This window comes from Bombina bombina, chromosome 1 (genome assembly GCF_027579735.1).
Source record: "Bombina bombina isolate aBomBom1 chromosome 1, aBomBom1.pri, whole genome shotgun sequence".
In the NCBI taxonomy this organism is placed as follows: domain Eukaryota; kingdom Metazoa; phylum Chordata; class Amphibia; order Anura; family Bombinatoridae; genus Bombina; species Bombina bombina.
Genome location: NC_069499.1, coordinates 762,987,129 through 763,011,817, shown reverse-complemented (window position 1 = coordinate 763,011,817; position 24,689 = coordinate 762,987,129). Strand labels below are relative to the sequence as shown.

The window sequence follows — 24,689 nt, the reverse complement described above, 5'->3', positions numbered from 1 at the left end:
GACTGGGGAAGGCGGAGCCTAGGGGGGATCATGTGACCAGCTTTGCTGGGCTCTTTGCCATTTCCTGTTGGGGAAGAGAATATCCCACAAGTAAGGATGACGCCGTGGACCGGACACACCGTTGGAGAAAGTAATTTATCAGGTAAGCATAAATTCTGTTTTTGCAATGGTCCTCATAGTTAAAGGGACAGTCTACATTCATAATAAATTTATATATTTAGAATTGTTGCCCTATATAAACTTATTTTACCTGTATGTCAACATACTGCGAACAACGGTTTAATTGACATTTCTAAGAGAGTCACGCCGTTCAGTCAATTAAAAAAGCCCGTAAACTCTGCTTATAAATGACATCAACCATACCTCACTTCAAGCCACTTCCCTGAGTGTTCCATGAAATCGCAAATAAACCATATGCAGCGCTCCCGTCATTTAGTGCATGCGCATTCTGTCGACGTCCTCACATAGAGCAATCCGTAACATTAATACTGAAGACTAGTATGGGAGAAATGGTACAATACTAAAAGCACTCCCCAGCTCTTCAGGTAGTCTTCAACGTTCATTGCTCATGAGCAGTAGGTGGAGGCACAACGCGGTGACATCACATATTCACGGGCACTAAATTTAAAAAAAAAATCTCTGGGAATAAAGAAGACGGCGGAAGGCAGAGTTTAGGGACCATTTTACTTGATTGAGCAGCGTGAATCTCTTGGAAATATCAATTAAACCGTTGTTCGCAGTATGCTGACATACAGGTAAAATAAGTTACTATAGGGCAACAATTCTAAATACAGGTACCCCTCAGTTTACGCCGGGGTTAGGTTCCAGAAGGAATTGTTGTAAATCGAAACCGTTGTAAATTGAAACCCAGTTTATAATATAAGTCAATGGGAAGTGAGGGAGATAGGTTCCAGGCCCCTCTCAAAATTGTCATAAGTAACACCTAATACATTATTTTTAAAGCTTTGAAATGAAGACTTTAAATGCTAAACAGCATTATAAACCTAATAAAATAATCACACAACACAGACTTCACTTGCATATTTCTGCAAACAGTTCTTTCTATGCATTCCAATCTGGACTGATTTATAGACAGGAAGATCTTGTTACTTTGAAATCTGCTAGATAGCTCAAGTCTGGTTAAACTGATTAATTTCAGCTTGCTTGGCTTTGTTGCAACACAAGCGGACAGCTCCACCAACTGGCTATTTTAATAAATGCACTGCTTCTCAATGCTTTTCAATAGCAGTCTCATGACTGGAAAAAAAGCTTGTTATTCTGAAACTGTGTAAATTGAACCGTTGTAAAACGAGGACCACTTGTATATAAATTTATTATGCATGTAGACTGTCCCTTTAACAACATTTCTTATGCATTAAAATGGAGCTTCTAAAAATGATGTAATCAGATACAAATTTGATTATTTAAGATTAATAAAGAAGTTAGAAAAACTTTGCCTATTGATACAGATATGTTATGATATAAATCATGGTCAAATCAAACGAATGTTGAATTCATTACCTACATTACAGAATGGCTTTAATAGTTGTACAGATACCAGCCATATTTTAGACTTTAAAGGGACATTGTACACTAGAATTCTCTTTGCATAAATGTTTTGAAGATGATGTATTTATATAGCCCATCTGGGAGTGTTTTTGTAACAATGTATAATTTTGCTTTTTTTTAAATAACATTTTGCTGATTTTCAGACTCCTATCCAAGCTCCAAAGTTTTAGATGTATACTGATGTCTACAGATCCAAACTTGCTTCTGTTCGTATAATGGGTCTTTTCATATGGAGGGAAGGGGGGAGGAAGGAGTGTTTGCTCATCCTGATTTCCGGGACAATATCTGTATATATTCTTTTTTATAGTAGTGTCTATTACATGCAGTTAGTTATATGATATTTGGTGTATACGGTCTCTTTTAATGTAAGAAAAGGGATGGATATATAAATGGGAAATTTGTATGGATTACATTGACATGAAACCCAAGATTTTTCTTTTGTTGTTCAGGTACAGCATACAATTTTCAGCAACTTTCCAATTTACTTGTATTATTTAATTTGCTTCATTCTCTTGATATCCTTTGTTGTAAAAAATACCTAGGTAGGCTCAGGTGCTGGGAGTTAGCTGCTGATTTGTGGCTGCACATGTATGCCATTGGGTTTACAGTTGTGTTTAGGTAGCTACCTGTAGTCTATTTGTGCTCCTTCAATAAAGGATACCAACAGAATAATTGAAGTAAATTGAAGAGTAAAAGTTTTGTGTTTCATTTTCCTTTAAGGGGCCTACAGTAAGAATATATAGAGGTTGTAGAGAGACGGCACACAACGTGCAAAGCGTTCCACCTCTATACTGAAGAAAAAAGCAAATACCTAGGTGTTTCTAGACCTATAATAATGTAAACGTGTATGCAAGCTCAGTCTTCCAACAGCCTCCAAGACGGACAGAATTATCAGTTTTGCCAGTTCCCTTTGTTAGTCTTTTGTCAACCTAGTGGTGTTTCCTGAATAATAATGGGAAACAGTATATTTTTATCTAGGCATAAAGTTTTGCAGGTGAATGTCCAGGGGTAGAAACTTATTAGGAGCAATGGCATCTACAATACTAAAGTCATCCTACTGAATGCTAATGGGCTTGTCATGTGTTAAGAACTTGCCCACCCTTGGATATAACTCTTTAGGCAGTATAGGTTTACATATGTATAGAGATATTTATTAACCCCTTAACCAAAAATGACTCTGGAGAGAAGATTATATGTTTATATGTTTTTATATTTAAAAAAAAAAATGGTTCTGTTTATTAGGAGTGATAGCAAAAATGTTAAAAATTATCCGGTATTTTGGGCAAGTTCTCCTCTGAAAGTCCTGGTAGTTAAGGGGTTAAAAGATGAATACTGTTTTAGAGAAATGTATGAAGCCGCCAGATACCCAGGTATAGCATAACACATGCTTTTTAGTACTTTATAATGTGATCCTTTTATGGACAAGATGCCAAGCTTATGTAATGGCTTTCCAACACATAAACAGTGTGCAGATGATATTCATATTATAGTCTATTGATAGTGAGGTAAATCAGGAGATATACAGTGATGAAAATTGCTATAGCTAAAAAAAACAAAATACAAAGTAATTAACAAGTACGGTTTCTTGATTTTCAGGCAAACCTTTAATATTAAAAGGGGACTAGGCTCCCCTTTTCAGCTGATGTTAAAGTGAATGTAAATTTTGATGTTAAACTACCCGGTTTTAAAAAATTCGATCAAAAACAGGGGCACTTTAATTCATCAAAATTTACATTTCACTCGTTGTGAAAAAATACTTACCTCTTAAACTTGACAGCAGCGCCAGCTTCCTCCGGTTGTCGCTAGCCATTTCTGACGTCAGAAATGATGGCTCGGTCATCCTCCAATCATGGCTCCCCCCGGGGGAATCAGTGTCTGATTCAACGCCGTGATTGGAGGAAGCCGGATTCCTCATTTTAGACCCAGGAAGAGGCTTTGCGACGGGCGGAGGAAGCTGGAGCGGCTGTCAATATTAAAAGGTAAGTATTTTTTCACAACACGAGTGAAATGTAAATTTTAATGAATTAAAGTGCCCCTGTTTTTAATTGAATTTTTAAAAACAGGGCACTTTAGCATCAAAATTTACATTCACTTTAAAGGGACAGTATACACCAATTTTCATAACTGCATGTAAAAGACACTACTATAAAGAAACATATATACACAGATACTGAAATAAAAATCCAGTATACAACTGTTTTTAAAAATGTACTTAGAAGCTCCCAGTTTAGTGCTGTTGAAAAGATTATCTGGAACACCCACTGGAAGTGCTTGTATTGCAAAAATAGCTGACACTCCTCCCCCCCCTTACTTTGCATATGATAAGACTCTGCTGGAGTAGGTATATACATCAGTATTCTCCTAAAACTTTGGGGCTTGGTTAGGAGTCTGAAATTTAGAGCAACATTATTTAAAAATAAGCAAAACTATACATTTGAATCATCTACAAAACATTTATGCAACAAAAAATCTAGTGTATAATGTCCCTTTAATAACGTACTATAACTGTGTCAAAGTGATAAGTTTATTGAAGAAAGTAGTAATACCTTCTACTGGACTAATAAGGTTATTTTTAAAAGATAAACTTTCAAGAGTTACCCCTTCTCCTCATGTCTCAGCAATACTGATGGATTTGAGGGAATTTACAATTGCAATAGTATTCTATTGCCTATTACCGTTGTCTACTGCTATAGGTTTCTTCTTCTTTTAATGTAGTGTGTTTTATGCCTATTTAAGATTTGCAGACACCGTCCATATCATCTTTTACTGTGAGCATAAAGCTGCCATAATAATTGCATGTTTTATAGGTTTAATGCAGGGCAACTACTGAAAATAATATAAAAGGGGGAAAAAAACTATATATTTGTATGGCATTTCTTTAGCCCATCTGAAGCAGGCAGCAGTTCTGTACAGCAGTGTTTGCATACCTGGGTCTATATATATTGAAGAGAAAATTCTGCTGATTTATTTATTTAATTTTTTCTTATTATTTTTAACAATAGTAGGAATACAACCTGAGTCAGCATTGGAAATCCCTCTTAAGACTCCACTCTCCAACTCTCGCCATCCGAAGAACCAATACAGCAAAGAGACATCAGTGCAGAGCAAAGATGAGAACAGGACGACAAGCAAGTGCTTTATTCAGGTTAATGGCATGACCTGCGCTTCCTGTGTGGCAAACATAGAAAGGAATCTCCGGAGAGAAGATGGTAGGTTTATCTGTTTTTTTATATATGTTTTAAAGGGGCAGTAAGCAGTTACAATATAGTGGTATTATTAATGACCAAAATGTGTGTATGTGTTGAATGCTTTCTTCACAGTCGGGGTTCTTTGTGGATTGTTATTTCTGTCTCTAGGCAGATTATTTTTTAAATAATTGTGATGGTGATGTTGCTTTTCGGATTCATGGTGCCTATTTGCTTAATCAAATATAGACACTTGAAATGTTTCTAAAAGAAAAGTATGTGGATTGAGACCGAAATAGTTAAGAAATATTCATGTCTATTCTAGACTTAAAGGGACCTTCTACTCCAGAATTCTTATTGTTTAAAAAGATAGATAATCCCTTTATAACCCATTCCCCAGTTCTGCATAACCAACACGGTTATATTAATACACTTTCTTCTGTTATGTGTGATCAGTCCACGGGTCATCATTACTTCTGGGATATAACTCCTCCCCAACAGGAAATGCAAGAGGATTCACCCAGCAGAGCTGCATATAGCTCCTCCCCTCTACGTCAGTCCCAGTCATTCTCTTGCACCCAACGACTAGATAGGATGTGTGAGAGGACTATGGTGATTATACTTAGTTTTTATGACTTCAATCAAAAGTTTGTTATTTTAAAATAGCACCGGAGCGTGTTATTACTTCTCTGGCAGAGTTTGAGGAAGAATCTGTCAGAGTTTTTTACTATGATTTTAACCGGAGTAGTTAAGATCATATTGCTGTTCTCGGCCATCTGAGGGAGGTAAAGGCTTCAGATCAGGGGACAGCGGGCAGATGAATCTGCATTGAGGTATGTAGCAGTTTTTATTTTCTGAATGGAATTGATGAGAAAATCCTGCCATACCGTTAAAATGACATGTATGTATACACTTCAGTATTCTGGGGATGGTATTTCACCGGAACTACTCTGTTAAAGGTCACTAATCCTTTTTAATAACTATTTATCATGTTAAACGTTTTTGCTGGAATGTAGAATCGTTTACATTGCTGAGGTACTGTGTGAATAAATATTTGGGCATTATTTTCCACTTGGCAGTTTTTTTTTGTTTTTTTTTTTTTTTGCTTTAATTGTGACAGTTTCGTTTCTCTTCACTGCTGTGTGGGAGAGGGAGGGGCCGTTTTTGGCGCTCTTTGCTACGCATCAAAAAATACCAGTCAGTTACTTTTATTTTTCCTGCATGATCCGGTTCATCTCTGATAGATCTCAGGGGTCTTCAAACTTCTTTGAAGGGAGGTAAATTCTCTCAGCAGAGCTGTGAGAATTCTTATAGTGACTGTGAATAAAAACGTTGCTTTGTATTTTTTATGTCAAATTTAATTATTGTTATTTTACTAATGGGAACAAACCTTTGCTAAAAGTTTTGTTATTTTAAAGTTTGATGCTATAACTGTTTTTCAGTTCATTATTTCAACTGTCATTTAATCGTTAGTACCTCTTTGAGGCACAGTACGTTTTTTGCTAAAAAAGATTATAACCAAGTTGTAAGTTTTTTGCTAGTGTGTTAAACATGTCTGACTCAGAGGAAGATATCTGTGTCATTTGTTCCAATGCCAAGGTGGAGCCCAATAGAAATTTATGTACTAACTGTATTGATGCTACTTTAAATAAAAGTCAATCTGTACAATGTGAACAAATTTCACCAAACAGCGAGGGGAGAGTTATGCCGACTAACTCGCCTCACGCGGCAGTACCTGCATCTCCCGCCCGGGAGGTGCGTGATATTTTGGCGCCTAGTACATCTGGGCGGCCATTACAGATAACATTACAAGATATGGCTACTGTTATGACTGAAGTTTTGTCTAAATTACCAGAACTAAGAGGCAAGCGTGATCACTCTGGGGTGAGAACAGAGTGCGCTGACAATGCTAGGGCCATGTCTGATACTGCGTCACAGCTCGCAGAGCATGAGGACGGAGAGCTTCATTCTGTGGGTGACGGTTCTGATCCAAACAGATTGGACTCAGATATTTCAAATTTTAAATTTAAATTGGAGAACCTCCGTGTATTACTAGGGGAGGTCTTAGCAGCTCTCAACGATTGTAACACCGTTGCAATACCAGAGAAACTGTGTAGGTTGGATAAATACTTTGCGGTACCGGCGAGTACTGACGTTTTTCCTATACCTAAGAGACTAACTGAAATTGTTACTAAGGAGTGGGATAGACCCGGTGTGCCGTTCTCACCCCCTCCAATATTTAGAAAGATGTTTCCAATAGACGCCACCACTCGGGACTTATGGCAAACGGTCCCCAAGGTGGAGGGAGCAGTTTCTACTTTAGCTAAGCGTACCACTATCCCGGTGGAGGATAGCTGTGCTTTCTCAGATCCAATGGATAAAAAATTAGAGGGTTACCTTAAGAAAATGTTTGTTCAACAAGGTTTTATATTACAACCCCTTGCATGTATCGCGCCGATTACGGCTGCGGCAGCATTTTGGATTGAGTCGCTTGAAGAGAACCTTAGTTCATCTACGCTAGACGACATTACGGACAGGCTTAGAGTCCTTAAACTAGCTAATTCCTTCATTTCGGAGGCCGTAGTACATTTAACCAAACTTACGGCTAAGAACTCAGGATTCGCCATACAGGCACGTAGGGCGCTGTGGCTAAAATCCTGGTCAGCTGATGTTACTTCTAAGTCCAAATTACTTAATATACCTTTCAAGGGGCAGTCTTTATTTGGGCCCGGTTTGAAAGAGATTATCGCTGACATTACAGGAGGTAAGGGCCACGCCCTACCTCAAGACAAAGCCAAAGCTAAGGCTAGACAGTCTAATTTTCGTCCCTTTCGGAACTTCAAAACAGGAGCAGCATCAACCTCCACTGCACCAAAACAGGAAGGAGCTGTTGCTCGTTACAGGCAAGGCTGGAAGCCTAACCAGTCCTGGAACAAGAGCAAGCAGGCCAGGAAACCTGCTGCTGCCCCAAAGACAGCATGAACCGAGAGCCCCCGATCCGGGACCGGATCTAGTGGGGGGCAGACTCTCTCTCTTCGCCCAGGCCTGGGCAAGAGATGTTCAGGATCCCTGGGCACTAGAGATCATATCTCAGGGATACCTTCTAGACTTCAAATTATCTCCCCCAAGAGGGAGATTTCATCTGTCAAGGTTGTCAACAAACCAGATAAAGAAAGAAGCGTTTCTACGCTGCGTACAAGATCTGTTAATAATGGGAGTGATCCATCCGGTTCCGCGGTCGGAACAAGGACAAGGGTTCTACTCAAACCTGTTTGTGGTTCCCAAAAAAGAGGGAACTTTCAGGCCAATCTTAGATTTAAAGATTCTAAACAAATTCCTAAGAGTTCCATCGTTCAAAATGGAAACTATTCGGACAATCTTACCCATGATCCAAGAGGGTCAGTACATGACCACAGTGGATTTAAAGGATGCTTACCTTCACATACCGATCCACAAAGATCATCACCGGTATCTAAGGTTTGCCTTCTTAGACAGGCACTACCAGTTTGTAGCTCTTCCATTCGGATTGGCTACGGCTCCAAGAATCTTCACAAAGGTTCTGGGTGCCCTTCTGGCGGTACTAAGACCGCGAGGGATTTCGGTAGCTCCATACCTAGACGACATTCTAATACAAGCTTCAAGCTTTCAAACTGCCAAGTCTCATACAGAATTAGTTCTGGCATTTCTAAGGTCGCATGGATGGAAAGTGAACGAAAAGAAGAGTTCTCTTTTTCCTCTCACAAGAGTTCCATTCTTGGGGACTCTTATAGATTCTGTAGAAATGAAGATTTACCTGACAGAGGACAGGTTAACAAAGCTTCAAAATGCATGCCGTGTCCTTCATTCCATTCAACACCCGTCAGTAGCTCAATGCATGGAGGTGATCGGCTTAATGGTAGCGGCAATGGACATAGTACCTTTTGCACGCCTACACCTCAGACCTCTGCAATTATGCATGCTAAGTCAGTGGAATGGGGATTACTCAGATTTGTCCCCTACTCTGAATCTGAATCAAGAGACCAGAAATTCTCTTCTATGGTGGCTTCATCGGCCACACCTGTCCAGGGGGATGCCATTCAGCAGGCCAGACTGGACAATTGTAACAACAGACGCCAGCCTACTAGGTTGGGGCGCTGTCTGGAATTCTCTGAAGGCTCAGGGACTATGGAATCAGGAGGAGAGTCTCCTTCCAATAAACATTCTGGAATTGAGAGCAGTTCTCAATGCCCTTCTAGCTTGGCCCCAATTAACAACTCGGGGGTTCATCAGGTTTCAGTCGGACAACATCACGACTGTAGCTTACATCAACCATCAGGGAGGGACAAGAAGCTCCCTAGCAATGGTGGAAGTATCAAAGATAATTCGCTGGGCAGAGTCTCACTCTTGCCACCTGTCAGCAATCCACATCCCGGGAGTGGAGAACTGGGAGGCGGATTTCTTGAGTCGCCAGACTTTTCATCCGGGGGAGTGGGAACTTCATCCGGAGGTCTTTGCCCAAATACTTCGACGTTGGGGCAAACCAGAGATAGATCTCATGGCGTCTCGCCAGAACGCCAAACTTCCTCGCTACGGGTCCAGATCCAGGGATCCGGGAGCGGTTCTGATAGATGCTTTGACAGCACCTTGGAACTTCGGGATGGCTTATGTGTTTCCACCTTTTCCGCTGCTTCCTCGATTGATTGCCAAAATCAAGCAGGAGAGAGCATCAGTGATTCTAATAGCGCCTGCATGGCCACGCAGGACTTGGTATGCAGATCTAGTGGACATGTCATCCTGTCCGCCTTGGTCTCTACCTCTAAGACAGGACCTTCTGATACAGGGTCCATTCAAACATCAAAATCTAACTTCTCTGAAGCTGACTGCTTGGAAATTGAACGTTTGATTTTATCAAAACGTGGTTTTTCTGAGTCGGTTATTGATACCCTGATACAGGCTAGGAAGCCTGTTACCAGAAAGATTTACCATAAAATATGGCGTAAATACCTATACTGGTGCGAATCCAAACATTACTCATGGAGTAAGGTTAGGATCTCTAGGATATTGTCCTTTCTACAAGAAGGGTTAGAAAAGGGTTTATCAGCTAGTTCATTAAAGGGACAGATTTCAGCTCTGTCCATCTTGTTACACAGGCGTCTGTCAGAAAATCCAGACGTCCAGGCTTTTTGTCAGGCTTTAGCTAGGATCAAGCCTGTGTTTAAAGCTGTTGCTCCGCCATGGAGTTTAAACTTAGTTCTTAACGTTTTACAGGGTGTTCCATTTGAACCCCTTCATTCCATTGATATAAAATTGTTATCTTGGAAAGTTCTGTTTTTAATGGCTATTTCCTCGGCTCGAAGAGTCTCTGAGTTATCAGCCTTACATTGTGATTCTCCTTATCTGATTTTTCACTCAGACAAGGTAGTTCTGCGTACTAAACCTGGGTTCTTACCTAAGGTGGTCACTAACAGGAATATCAATCAAGAGATTGTTGTTCCATCCTTGTGTCCAAATCCTTCTTCAAAGAAGGAACGTCTTCTACACAATCTGGATGTAGTTCGTGCCCTCAAGTTCTACTTGCAGGCAACTAAAGATTTTCGCCAAACTTCTTCCCTGTTTGTCGTTTATTCTGGACAGAGGAGAGGTCAAAAAGCTTCTGCTACCTCTCTCTCTTTTTGGCTTCGTAGCATAATACGTTTAGCCTATGAGACTGCTGGTCAGCAGCCTCCTGAAAGAATTACAGCTCACTCCACTAGAGCTGTGGCTTCCACTTGGGCCTTTAAGAATGAGGCCTCTGTTGAACAGATTTGCAAGGCTGCAACTTGGTCTTCGCTTCATACTTTTTCCAAATTTTACAAATTTGACACTTTTGCTTCTTCGGAGGCTATTTTTGGGAGAAAGGTTCTTCAGGCAGTGGTTCCTTCTATATAATGAGCCTGCCTATCCCTCCCGTCATCCGTGTACTTTTGCTTTGGTATTGGTATCCCAGAAGTAATGATGACCCGTGGACTGATCACACATAACAGAAGAAAACATAATTTATGCTTACCTGATAAATTCCTTTCTTCTGTTGTGTGATCAGTCCACGGCCCGCCCTGTTTTAAGGCAGGTAAATATCTTTTAAATTATACTCCAGTCACCACTTCACCCTTGGTTACTCCTTTCTCGTTGATTCTTGGTCGAATGACTGGGACTGACGTAGAGGGGAGGAGCTATATGCAGCTCTGCTGGGTGAATCCTCTTGCATTTCCTGTTGGGGAGGAGTTATATCCCAGAAGTAATGATGACCCGTGGACTGATCACACAACAGAAGAAAGGAATTTATCAGGTAAGCATAAATTATGTTTTTTACCTCTGTGATTACCTTGTATCTAAGCCTCTGTAGACTGCCCCCGTATTTCAGTTCTTTTGACAGACTTGCATTTTAGTCAGTGCTGATTTATAAATAACTCCACGGGAGTGAGCACAATGTTATCTATAGGACGCATATAAACTAGCACTGTGTAGCTGTGAAAAACTGTACATTTCACTGAGATAAGAGGCGGCCTGCAAGGACTTAGAAATTGGCCTTTGAGCCTACCTAGGTTTAGCTTTCAACAAAGAATACCAAAAGAACAGAGCAAATTTCATGATAAAAGTATATTGGAAAGTTGTTTAAAATTGCATACTCTATCTGAATAATTAGTTTAATTTTGACTTTACTGTCCCTTTAATTATACTTTAAAATGTGTACTTATACGGTCAAATGGGCAGTTTAGGTTGAATTGATTTGTATGCTGTTATCTGTAGATAGAATCTTGAGTGCTGTAAATGACTGGGATTACATTACTTTACTGCTGAAGTAGATATAATCAGTTGAACAAACATTCACTTTAATTTGAGGGTATCACACAGAAATAGGACTCAGAATGAACAGATTGCTTGTTTTTTTTTTAGCCTAAACCTACACAATCATACCATTGTTCATATCTAAGCTTGTTAATTATATATAAAAATAAGCATTGTTTTCTTGCAAAATTATCACTTAGAATGTTTCACTGTATCCCCTTCCCCTAGTGTGATAAGAGTGAAACATTTTTGAAACTTAAATGGATAGTAAACCCAATTTTTTTTTCTTTCATGCTTTTAGATTGAGCAACAATTTTAAGCAACTTTCTAATTTACTCTTATCAAATTTTCTTTGTTCTCTTGCTATCTTAATTTGAAAATCTAAGCTAAGGAGATGGCCCGTCTTTGGTTCAGCACCCTGGATAGCGCTTGCTAATTGGTGACTACATTTAGCTACCAATCAGCAAACGCAACCCAGGTGCTGAACCAAAATGGCCCGGATTCTAAGCTTACATTCTTGCTTTTTAACTAAAGATAGCAAGAGAATGGAGACAATTTGATAATAGGAGTAAATTAGAAAGTTGTTTGAAATTGCATGTTCTATCTGAATCATGAAAGAAAAATAATTAGGTTTACTAATCTTTTAAGTTTTATTCTGGCAGTTCTGAGCGTGATCAGACCTGACTCCCTGTTATCTAGTCTACTCATTTAATACTAAACCAACTCTGGAGGTTTTATGACATCATGCTAGATAATCTTCCTGTAGAGACCACAGCCTCCTTTAAAGGGCTGTGACATGAAGTAATGGACACTGCCCAAATTCATTTAGATAGATGATGTATATTGCAATGAATTATTTTAAGTGCATAATACCACTGCTTAGTGCTTTACAATAAAACAGACCGTTTAATATCCTTTAAATAGCATGCTCTATCTGAACCATGAAAGTTTAAGTGTGTCAATACAATAGAAACAGTGTAAAAATACTTGATACTTTGGCTCCTTAGCTTAGGATCTGTAAAGTCATATATATACATTTTATAAACTACTATTAACTTTTTATATTGTATTACATTAGTGATGCTTTTAGGGTGTCATGGGTATTTAAAAAAAACAATTAAAAAAAAATTGACAAGCATGACCACAGTTTTCCAAGACAAACCGGTTCTAAACATGTCACTGTTGTCATAAATTAAGGCACATTAAATGTGTTATACATGTAAAACTACATGTTTCATATAACAATATCTATATGACCATATATCCTTCCTCTTGTATATTCCAGGCATATATTCTGTCCTTGTTGCTCTGATGGCTGGGAAGGCAGAAGTAAGATATAACCCTGTGATTATGCAGCCTTCGGGTATCGCAGAACTTATTCAGGAACTTGGGTTTGAAGCTACTGTCTTAGAAAATTACGAAGAAGGCAATGGTGTTTTAGAATTGGTGGTAAGTTCATTGTCTCATATTTTCTATTTCATTGACAAGGCTTTGATGTTTATGTAAAACTGCTGTATAGATGAGTCTAGATAGTAATCTTTATTACATTTTAACAGCACATTATTGTATTGTAAAATGTTCTCCCCTGTTTCCCATATGATCCATTTTACCTGCTGGGGTGTATTAATTGTTCAGACAACTACTTTACCTTTATGTTGTCATTTGAAATAGCTGATTTGCATGTTGAAACCATCACATATATACTGGAAATTCCAATACTGCAGTATTATGTAGAGGCAGCAGCAGAAATCAACCTCCTAGTGGGGGTGGAACAAAGAGTGAGCCTGGCTAAACGTGAGTACCTGTTGCTGGTTTGAATACAATTAACTCTTATTAGCTGCTTGCCATAGTACATTGTGAGTTTAAAGTGAAAGAGATGGTATTCGCTTTATCTGATTGGTTGGCTCTCTTGCTAATCACAAAGTGTTGATCTCTTCATAGGTGCGAGGGATGACATGTGCTTCCTGTGTGCACAAAATAGAATCCTGTTTGATGAAAACGAAGGGTGTATTGTACAGCTCAGTAGCACTTGCAACAAACAAAGCGCATATTAAATTTGACCCTGAGATTATTGGCCCAAGGGATATTATGAAAATAATAAATGTAAGTAATTTTCTCTGTCACTTTTTGTTGTGAATGAAAGAAAATGAATCCTAAAAAGACTTAGTGATGTTTTTACTCTGCTAAGCAACTACAATAATGTTCTGAAGCTAGAAACAAGCATCCTGAAATGTAGGATTATTGTATAACCAAGTAGTGGGACATATTTAGCGAAGGCAGAAGGAAGGCTGCACTTGGGGGAAGTAGCTCAATTCAGAGAGAAACGTTTACCTCATTTGCTGAAAAGGTGAAAAAAAACCTCTGAATTCTGCTGATACGTAGATTCAGTTATCTGCCTCATTGCTGCTCAGAACTGTAAACAAATTCTCAAACCTGTTGTATTTATCCTCATTGCATGAAGCTCTTAATATTTAATTTACCTTTAAGTTTTATATGTCTGCAAAGTTATATTATGTCTCAAAAATATACCTACTTTCTAAACTACTTTTATGGCTTTTTTGCTGACATCTAGATTAAAGGGAAACCCAAAACTTTTCTTTCATGATTTAAGTACAACATACACTTTTAAACAAGTTTCTAATTTACTTCTTTTTTCTCATTTGTTTCATTCTCTTGGTATCATTTGTTGAAGGAGCAGCAATGCACTATTGGTTTCTAACTGAACAAATGGGTGAGCCAATGACAATCAGTATATATATATCAGTATATATATATGCAGCCACCAGAACCTAGGTTCTTTGCTGCTCCTGAGCTTACCTAGATACACCATTCAGCAAAGGATAACAATAGAAGGAAGCAAATTAAATAATATAAGTAAATTGAAAAGTTGTTTAAAATTGTATTCTCTATCAGAATCGTGAATCATGTACCTTTAAAGGGATAGGAAAGTCAAAATTAAACGTGCATGATTCAGACCCTTTTAAATTCACTTTTATTTTCAATTGTGCTTCGTTCTCTTGGTATCACTTGTTGAAAAAGAATATGCCCATATCCTACACTAATGGGAGCTAGCTGCTGATATTTTCCTGCACATATTTGTTTCTTGTGATTGACTAACTAGATGTGTTCATCTTGCTGCCAGTACTGCAATGCTGTTCGTTTGACAAAGGATAACACGAGAATGAAACAAATTTGATAATAGAAGTAAACTGGAATGTTGTTTGAAATTGTATGTTCTATCCAAATCATGCAAGTAATTTTTGGGGTTTCCTGTCCCTTAAAAATTATTTTTCTTTTTGTTTATTAAAGGTGGCATTTTAAACCACTTTACAAAATATTTTCCTGCTAAACTACACAAATCTTTTAGTTTTTGTAAATTAAAGGACCAGTCAACACATTAGATTTGCATAATCAACACATGTAAGATAACAAGAAAATGCAATAGCACTTAGTCTGAACTTCAAATGAGTAGTAGATTTTTTTATAACACATTTCAAAGTTATGTATATTTCCACTCCCCTTGTACCATGTGATAGCAATCAGCCAATCACAAATGCATATACGTATAGTCTGTGAATTCTTGCACATGCTCAGTAGGATCTGGTGACTCAAAAATTGTAAATATAAAAGACTGTGCACATTTTTTTTAATGGAAGTAAATTGGAAAGTTGTTTAAAATTACATGCTGTATCTGAATCATGAAAATTTTATTTAACCTGAGTGTCCCTTTAAGAAGTTCTCCACATACTTGAATTTCCTGTTGGCTTCACAATAAATGTAAAAAGGTTTAGCCTCCTAGACCGTGTTTTTATAATTTATATTAGTTTAGTGTATGTAAGAGGGCCCCATAAGGTACTGCAGTTAATTTTAGTTAAAAATAGCCACCCATCTTATGAAACGAGTATTGAGCGGCTCTTTAGAATTTTTCCAAATAATTTTTCTCTTAATTTTTTCCTCCATTGACTTGCAAACATACGCTTGCTATATTTATAATTCTTTTGAATTGTGCCAAACATCTTATTCCTGTTTGTTGGAAGCAGACAGCATTCACATTACTAGTATGGAAAAAAATTGTTGCACGTACACTTGTGCTGGAGAAATTTTATTCAATTAAAGAAGAAAAGCTCGAGTTCATTTTTTTTTTAAAAAAATTAGTTTTATTGGAACAAGGTTAACTCCTATTTCTTTGAAGTCTTTATCTAGGTCTCTACCACAGTACGTAATTTTACATTTGGAGAGGGGCGGCCTGACCATTAGACCTTTTATACTACTTTTCTTAAAGGGCCAGAATAATCGAAAAAATGACATGCTCTAATCTGTTATAGTGTGTCATTTTTATGACTATCGACCTTGCTTTACTATTTTTGTAACCACTGTAAAGAGGTTATCCCCTTAATGACGCAATATACCATTGCCGAGCAGAACCTGCTGCTGATCTAGTCTGCAGCGTTTTTGGATTAGCTGCGGTTTCTGCTCGGGACCACCAGTGCACCGCGGGTCCTGACATGCACTTCTCCTGTATGTTTAACCCCTTTGCGGGGGTTAAACACACAGTAGAGCAGGGTTGAAAGTCGTCACATTACGTGCTCTAACGGAATAGAGCATGGGATTTTTCGACTATTATAGTCCTTTAACTTTGCTGTTCTCCTATACGCATTGCTCTCCATTCAGGTTTGATACATTCTAGGATAACATGACATGTTGTTTCCCTCTACTTGTTGACTAGGAAGTATTGTACTTTTCATATTCTTTTTAAATGTTGTCCCTCTCTTCCCTTTTTTAAAAATACATGCAATCCAAAAGTTTTCTTTCTTAATTCATATAAAACATACTATTTGAAACGCTATTCAATTGACTTCTATGTTCTAATTTGCTTCATTCTTGTTGTATCCTTTGTTGAAAAGCATATCTAGGTAGGGTCAGGAGCAGCAATGCCATACTGGCAGTTAGATTCTGATTGCTGGCTACTTGCATATGACTCTTGTAATTGGCGTACCCAATGTGTTAAGCTAGCTCCCAGTAGGGCACTGCTGCTCTTTCAACCAAAGAGAATGAAGCAAATTCGATAATACAAGTAAATTGGAAAGTTTTTCAAAATTGTATGTTCTGCCTGAATCATGAATAAAAAAAAAAAATAGTGGTTGCAAATCCATTTGTACACTAATTGCATTGTATAATGTTCTAAGTGACACTCTTCTGTTTTATACTTGCCATTTGTTACAAGTTGCACAAATGTAAGAAAAAAAGAATAGCCACCCATCTTGCCTCACTCACCCTACCAGCCCCTTCTCCCGAGCACTTACACTTAGAACCTACCTATCACTGCCTCTCAGGGTAGTGTGAGCCTTCATTTTCTATTAAAGCTCTGGGGAGTGGGAAATATTTCACTAAGTAGGTTTTATTTTATAGATGCCCCTTGTTTGTATTTGTATCAGTCTTCTTTTAGCTTCATGTTACTTGGTTTATCTGGGGTTTGTGTGTGTTCAGCAGTGTACTTGTATTATCATGTCTATGGGTAGTGATAATCTGTGAATTGACTGTATTGGTATCTGTGTGTATCTGAACCTGTTCACTTCACTGTGTTCCTTCCTTAGCCCATTTGCCCTATACATAGTGAAATATAGATCTAATTACTATTTAACTCATTTCATTATAGAAATTAAAATTGTGTGTAGAAAAAAAGTCTAATTCTATTTTTGTCTCATGCAGAATTTAGGCTTTACTACATCTTTAGTTAAAAAAGACAGATCTGCAAGTCACCTTGATCACAAAGTAGAGATCCGACGGTGAGTATACACTTTTAGTTTAGCAATAGTATGATATTCTGAAGCAAAGTGGAGTATTGTCAACATTTTAAAGCCATAAGTTCAGGTGGCTAGTGACTATTATATCAATTTGTAATAATTAGGAACGGATGTGTAAAAAAATATTCGGCAGTATAGTATACTTAAAAAAGTTATATTTTAAAGTGATTGTAAACTTTAGTGAATTAAAGGCCAGTATTAAAATAATACTCTTAAAAACAGGGGCACTTTAATTCATTAAAGTTTACAATTATGCTTATTTTTTTTTAAATACTTACCTTTGCTTTATGGTAAACTTAAAGTGATGGTAAACTCACTACATGAAGTCTGTAATATATTAAAGCTCTCTAAGTTAAAATAATACATTGAGGCTCTTATTTGTAGGCTAAATAATGTAGGTGACGGAATAACTAAAAACTTTTAATCCCACCATTGTCATGTTCCTGGCTACCTCTGTGTTAAAGAATTTTTTTCCTATTTTGACTGGCATATGGTACAGCCAATAGGGGATGCACCATACGCCCTATGTATTTTCTCATAGCTGCTGTCTGATTGTCTGAGAACTGCACCTGCGCAGTTTGGAATCCTAACTGAGAACCCTCAATGCCGCGGCACGGGAGCGCGGCGATGAGAAAATGCATAGGGCGTATGGTGCATCCCCAATAAGCTGTACCATATGCCAGTCAAAATAGCAAAACATTTCTTTAACACCGAGGCGGCCAGTAACAGGGTAGCGTTGCAAATTAAAAGTTGCTGGTTATTCTGTCTCCCACATTATTTAGCCTAAAAATGGGAGCCTCAGTGTATTATTTTAACTTAGCTTTACTATATTGCAGACTTAATGTAGTGAGTTTACCATCACTTTAACACCGATCCTCCACCATCAGCTCCTGCTTTCTTTAGCAGATCGATAACGAATCAACCCCAAATTGTTGTGTGCCCCCTTTGGCATCCAGCTCATGGGGCAATGTAGCGATTGGAGGAAGCCGGTTTAGTCATCAATATGCTAATGAAGCAGCAGATGCGGCGGAGAATCAGCATTATGTTTACGATAACGCAAAGGTAAGTATTTTAAGAAGCATCGTTGTAAATTTTAATGACTTAAAGTGTCCCTGTTTTAAGAGTTAAGTTTACAATCACTTTAATGCTCAGAAATATACCAATAATTGTGACTGCAAGGGATTCAGCTACTTCAAATCAAACACGATTCTCATGTGGTGTTTGTGTGTATCTAAAATATATATATATATATATATATATATATATATATATATATATATATATATATATATATATATATATATATACACACACACAGGTGTATATATGTGTGTGTGTATGTATATATATACAGGGAGTGCAGAATTATTAGGCAAATTAGTATTTTGACCACATCATCCTCTTTATGCATGTTGTCTTACTCCAAGCTGTATAGGCTCGAAAGCCTACTACCAATTAAGCATATTAGGTGATGTGCATCTCTGTAATGAGAAGGGGTGTGGTCTAATGACATCAACACCCTATATCAGGTGTGCATAATTATTAGGCAACTTCCTTTCCTTTGGCAAAATGGGTCAAAAGAAGGACTTGACAGGCTCAGAAAAGTAAAAAATAGTGAGATATCTTGCAGAGGGATGCAGCACTTTTAAAATTGCAAAGCTTCTGAAGCGTGATCATCGAACAATCAAGTGTTTCATTCAAAATAGTCAACAGGGTCGCAAGAAGCGTGTGGAAAAACCAAGGCGCAAAATAACTGCCCATGAACTGAGAAAAGTCAAGCGTGCAGCTGCCAAGATGCCACTTGCCACCAGTTTGGCCATATTTCAGAGCTGCAACATCACTGGAGTGCCCAAAAGCACAAGGTGTGCAATACTCAGAGACATGGCCAAGGTAAGAAAGGCTGAAAGATGACCACCACTGAACAAGACACACAAGCTGAAACGTCAAGACTGGGCCAAGAAATATCTCAAGACTGATTTTTCTAAGGTTTTATGGACTGATGAAATGAGAGTGAGTCTTGATGGGCCAGATGGATGGGCCCGTGGCTGGATTGGTAAAGGGCAGAGAGCTCCAGTCCGACTCAGACGCCAGCAAGGTGGAGGTGGAGTACTGGTTTGGGCTGGTATCATCAAAGATGAGCTTGTGGGGCCTTTTCGGGTTGAGGATGGAGTCAAGCTCAACTCCCAGTCCTACTGCCAGTTTCTGGAAGACACCTTCTTCAAGCAGTGGTACAGGAAGAAGTCTGCATCCTTCAAGAAAAACATGATTTTCATGCAGGACAATGCTCCATCACACGTGTCCAAGTACTCCACAGCGTGGCTGGCAAGAAAGGGTATAAAAGAAGAAAATCTAATGACATGGCCTCCTTGTTCACCTGATCTGAACCCCATTGAGAACCTGTGGTCCATCATCAAATGTGAGATTTACAAGGAGGGAAAACAGTACACCTCTCTGAACAGTGTCTGGGAGGCTGTGGTTGCTGCTGCACGCAATGTTGATGGTGAACAGATCAAAACACTGACAGAATCCATGGATGGCAGGCTTTTGAGTATCCTTGCAAAGAAGGGTGGCTATATTGGTCACTGATTTGTTTTTGTTTTGTTTTTGAATGTCAGAAATGTATATTTGTGAATGTTGAGATGTTATATTGGTTTCACTGGTAAAAATAAATAATTGAAATGGGTATATATTTGTTTTTTGTTAAGTTGCCTAATAATTATGCACAGTAATAGTCACCTGCACACACAGATATCCCCCTAAAATAGCTATAACTAAAAACAAACTAAAAACTACTTCCAAAACTATTCAGCTTTGATATTAATGAGTTTTTTGGGTTCATTGAGAACATGGTTGTTGTTCAATAATAAAATTAATCCTCAAAAATACAACTTGCCTAATAATTCTGCACTCCCTGTATATATGTATGTATGTGTGTGTATATATATATATATATATATATATATATATATATATATATATACATACATACATACATACATACATACATACATACATACAGGGCTCAAAATTTCAAGCCCTAAGCTACTAGCCAGCCCAAAATGTTACTTGCCACTTTTGATCCCACCCTATTTGCATATGTCTAGCCAATGTGAAACACCTTATTGTGCAGTATTTTTTTTATATTGTTTTTTGTTTAATACCATAAATTAAATAATGCTACAAACAGTAATACATTAACAAAAATAAGTGCATAGCAATTAGCAACATCAGCTAGGGTTCTGGGGAAAACAACAGCTGGACGGGGAAAACAACAGCTGGACAGAAAAAGGATGTTGTTGAACTGAGAGAAATATGAGAGTGTTGACATTAAGGAGGTCCTAGCAGACCTGAAAAAAATGTTTTATATTTATCATCTCTCATCTATCTTATCGCTCCCTCCTCTCTTCAGTCTCTCTTTTACCCCCTCCCTTCTCTCTCAGGTCACATCTTCTCTTTACACTCTTTCGCTCGTCTCTCATATCTCTTCACTCTTTCTTAACACTATCTTTTTCACACTTCTACTTTTCCTCTTTTATCTCTCTGCCCCTGTTTACCCTCTCAGAAGTAACAGTCTAAGCACTAATGGGGTCCCTACAGCCCTAGAGGAAAAGCATATCCTTGCCCTTTCATGGATAGACAATATCACTTTAGATAATATTTGTAGACATTCACTCACTAACTTTCACTCACCACTGTTAAATTTCCACTCAGCAATGGCTAGTGGAAATTTGGAGCCCTGTGTGTGTATGTGTGGGGGTGTGTGTGTGTGTGTGTATATATATATATATATATATATATATATATATATATATATATATATATATATATATATATATATATATATAAAATACACACACATTCTAAATGTTTATTATGGTTAACATTGAGTGGACTAGTAACTTATGGGGGCAATACTGTGACTTAACATAATATTCTCTGGACAAGGTGGAAACGATCCTTCCTGATCAGCTTGATCTTCTGCATTCCTGTGATGGGTTTAATGATATATATGATGTTTATGGACCATCACCCTCCAATGCCACACCACCACAACATGAGTATGCATGATATGGAAGTTTACCATCCATCAATGGTCCTGGAACATCAGCTCCTGCCAGGCTTATCTTACATGAATTTCCTGTCCTTCTTGCTATGTGTACCTGTTCAGGTAGGTCAAAAAACACTGCTGACTTATTACTAGTATTATAAACAGGAATGTGTCCTCTAATATGAGTACCTTATATTCAGCCACTTGTCTATGACCAACATATGAAAGAACAATAATTGTAGCAGCACTCCTAGAAGATAGAAGAAGGCAATTACTATGAACCTCATGAAGTAGTATATCCATTACAGTGTGCTGCTTTTTTATGGCTGTTGTAAACATATGTTCAAAACCATTACAACTATATTTTGCTAGAGAGACTGCCCTTTCGCCACTTCCATGTGTTACATTTGGGTGCTGAACAAGATATCCCTTATCTATAATGCCCACATTCTCAAATCCATTTTTAAATAATCTTGCATTTCCACTAAAATTATTGTCAAACATCTCTGGGGTAGATTCACTAAGAGCCTCTTCAGTTTGACGATTTCCTAAGGTTTTGTGAAGCCCATTCACTATAACATTAATTTCTGTATTCTATATAAAGCAGGAATGGCTGAGACCGGAGAGGCCTGTTTTTCTTTTACAAAGATATGACGAGTCTACGGATTTGATCCGTACTTGTGGGATATTAACCTCCTGCTAACAGGAAGTGGCAAAGAGCACCACAGCAGAGCTGTAAATATAGCCCCTCCCCTGCCCCTCCACCCCCAGTCATTCTCTTTGCCTGTGTTATAGTAGGAAGACATGGTAAAGTGAGGCGTTAGTTTTAGTTTCTTCAATCAAGAAGTTTTTTTATTTTAAATGGTACCGGTGTGTGGAAGAAGATTTCTGCCCTGAGGTTTGATGATGTTAGCATTTGTAACTAAGATCCAAGCTGGTTCCCACAAGACAATGTAAAAAACGATGTTTTATGTTTTTTATTTTTTTGCCACTTAAAACTTATTGGTTTTATGCTTGAGGGTTGTATTGTGTGTGTATTTCTACTTTAGTGCAAAACTGCATTCCCATGTGGTGGTGTTTGGGCCTACTCCAACTTTTGACCTTAAGGGGCGGAGCCTATTTTGGCGCATTTTCCTTCAGGCTTAGCAGCAGCAAACAGTGACTCGGTGGCTCCTGGACTGTGTAGCTGGTCTGAAGGGTTGGAAACTTGATTCAAAGTACTCTGGGGGCAGGTAGGCGCCACAGAAGAGCTGTGGCGAGGTGTAGAGTGTATTTTTATCTATCTTTTGACTAGATGTTGATATAAGTACTTCTAAAGTGTTATTTCTGCCCTTGCTTCTGGGTGCAGTAATTTTTGGATTAACCAATGATATTTAAGTTAAATTTGGGAATAATTTAACGTTTTTTGTGCATTTTGGAAAAATTGTTCACTTTTTCTTTTTCTTAAAGGCACAGTACACGTTTTTTCTAATGTTTATTTTATGCTATAAGTAAGTGTTTAAATGACTTTTGTGGTATTACTAGTCTGTTCAACATGTCTGACATTGAGGTTTCTCATTGTTCTATGTGTTTAGAAGCTATTGTGCAACCCCCTCTAACATTGTGTAACTTTTGTACTGAAAGGGCTTTACAATGTAAAAAGCATATTTTAAATAAAGTAAGTGTGCCTAACGATGATTCTCAGTCTGAAGAGAATCAGGATATGCCATCCAATTCTCCCCAAGTGTCACAACCTTTAACGCCCACTCAAGCGACGCCTAGTACTTCTAGTGCGTCTAAATCCTTTACTCTGCAGGAGATGGCTGCAGTTATGTCAACTACCCATACAGAGGTATTGTCTAAATTACCAGTGTTGCAGGGTAAACGCAGTAGGTCAGGTATTACAGATTCGGATGCTATGTCATTTAAATTTAAGCTTGAACACCTCCGCCTGTTGCTTAGGGAGGTTTTAGCGATTCTGGATGATTGTGACACTATTGTGATTCCTCCAGAGAAATTGTGTAAAATGGATAAATATTTGGAAGTACCTACTTACACTGATGTTTATCCGGTTCCTAATTTCGGAAATTGTTAGAAAGGAATGGGATAGACCAGGTATACCGTTTTCTCCCCTTCCTAATTTTAAGAAAATGTTTCCCATATCAGATACCATTCGGGACTCATGACAAACGGTCCCTAAGGTAGAGGGAGCTATGTCTACCCTAGCTAAACATACTACTATACCCATTAAGGATAGTTGTGCTTTCAAAGACCCTATGGATAAGAAATTAGAGGATCTTCTAAAGAGATTATTTGTTAATCAGGGGTTTCTTTTACAACCTACAGCTTGCATTGTTCCAGTAACTACTGCAGCAGCTTTTTGGTTTGAGACTCTAGAAGAGTCTCTTAAGGTTGAGATTCCATTAGATGACATCTTAGATAGAATTAAGGCTCTCAAGCTAGCTAATTCTTTTATTACTGATGCCGCTTTTCAAATTGCTAAATTAGCGGCAAAAAATGCAGGATTTGCTATTTTAGCACGTAGGGCATTGTGGTTCAAATCTTGGTCTGCTGATGTGTCATCAAAACATAAGCTTTTATCTATTCCCTTTAAAGGTAAGACCCTTTTCAAACCAGAATTGAAGGAAATCATTTCTGATATTACAGGAGGTAAAGGCCATGCGCTACCTCAGGATAAATCGGTTAAAATGAGGGGTAAACAGAATAATTTTCGTTCCTTTCGGAACTTTAAAGGAGGACCTCCCGCTTCTTCTTCCTCAAAGCAGGAAGGGAATTTTACCCAATCTAAGTCAGTCTGGAGACCTAATCAGAACTGGAATAAGGGTAAACAATCCAAAAAGCCAGCTGCTGCTCCTAAGATAGCATGAAGGGGCGGCCCCCGATCCGGGACTGGATCTAGTAGGGGGCAGACTCTTTCTTTGCTCAGGCTTGGGCAAGAGATGTTCAGGATCCCTGGGCACTAGAAATAGTGACCCACGGTTATCAATTGGAATCCAAGGACTGTCTCCCAAGAGGGAGATTTCATCTTTCAAAGTTATCTGCAAACGAGATAAAAAGAGAGGCGTTCTTACGCTGTGTAAAAGACCTTTCTACTATGGGAGTAATTTGTCCAGTTCCAAAATTGGAACAGGGACAGGGGTTTTACTCAAACCTATTTGTGGTTCCCAAAAAAGAGGGAACTTTCAGACCCATTTTAGATCTCAAGTGTCTTAACAAGTTTCTCAGAGTCCCATCGTTCAAGATGGAGACTATACGAACATTCTTACCAATGAACCAGGA

At 38.2% G+C, this 24,689-nt stretch overlaps 1 protein-coding gene across 2 annotated transcripts in view; it reads left to right on the top strand.

Annotated features, from left to right (window-relative positions):
- ATP7A (ATPase copper transporting alpha) overlaps positions 1 to 24,689 on the top strand; it is a 222,137-nt gene that overhangs the window by 45,152 nt on the left and 152,296 nt on the right. The window contains exons 3-7 of one of the 2 annotated variants that reach the window (XM_053699331.1): positions 4,575 to 4,778; positions 12,844 to 13,007; positions 13,500 to 13,661; positions 17,268 to 17,344; positions 21,308 to 21,530. In XM_053699331.1, the coding sequence (XP_053555306.1) occupies positions 4,575 to 4,778; positions 12,844 to 13,007; positions 13,500 to 13,661; positions 17,268 to 17,344; positions 21,308 to 21,530 (830 nt within the window). Of the gene's footprint in view, positions 1 to 4,571; positions 4,779 to 12,843; positions 13,008 to 13,499; positions 13,662 to 17,267; positions 17,345 to 21,307; positions 21,531 to 24,689 lie in introns of both variants that reach the window. The other variant, XM_053699330.1, reaches the window with a different exon arrangement.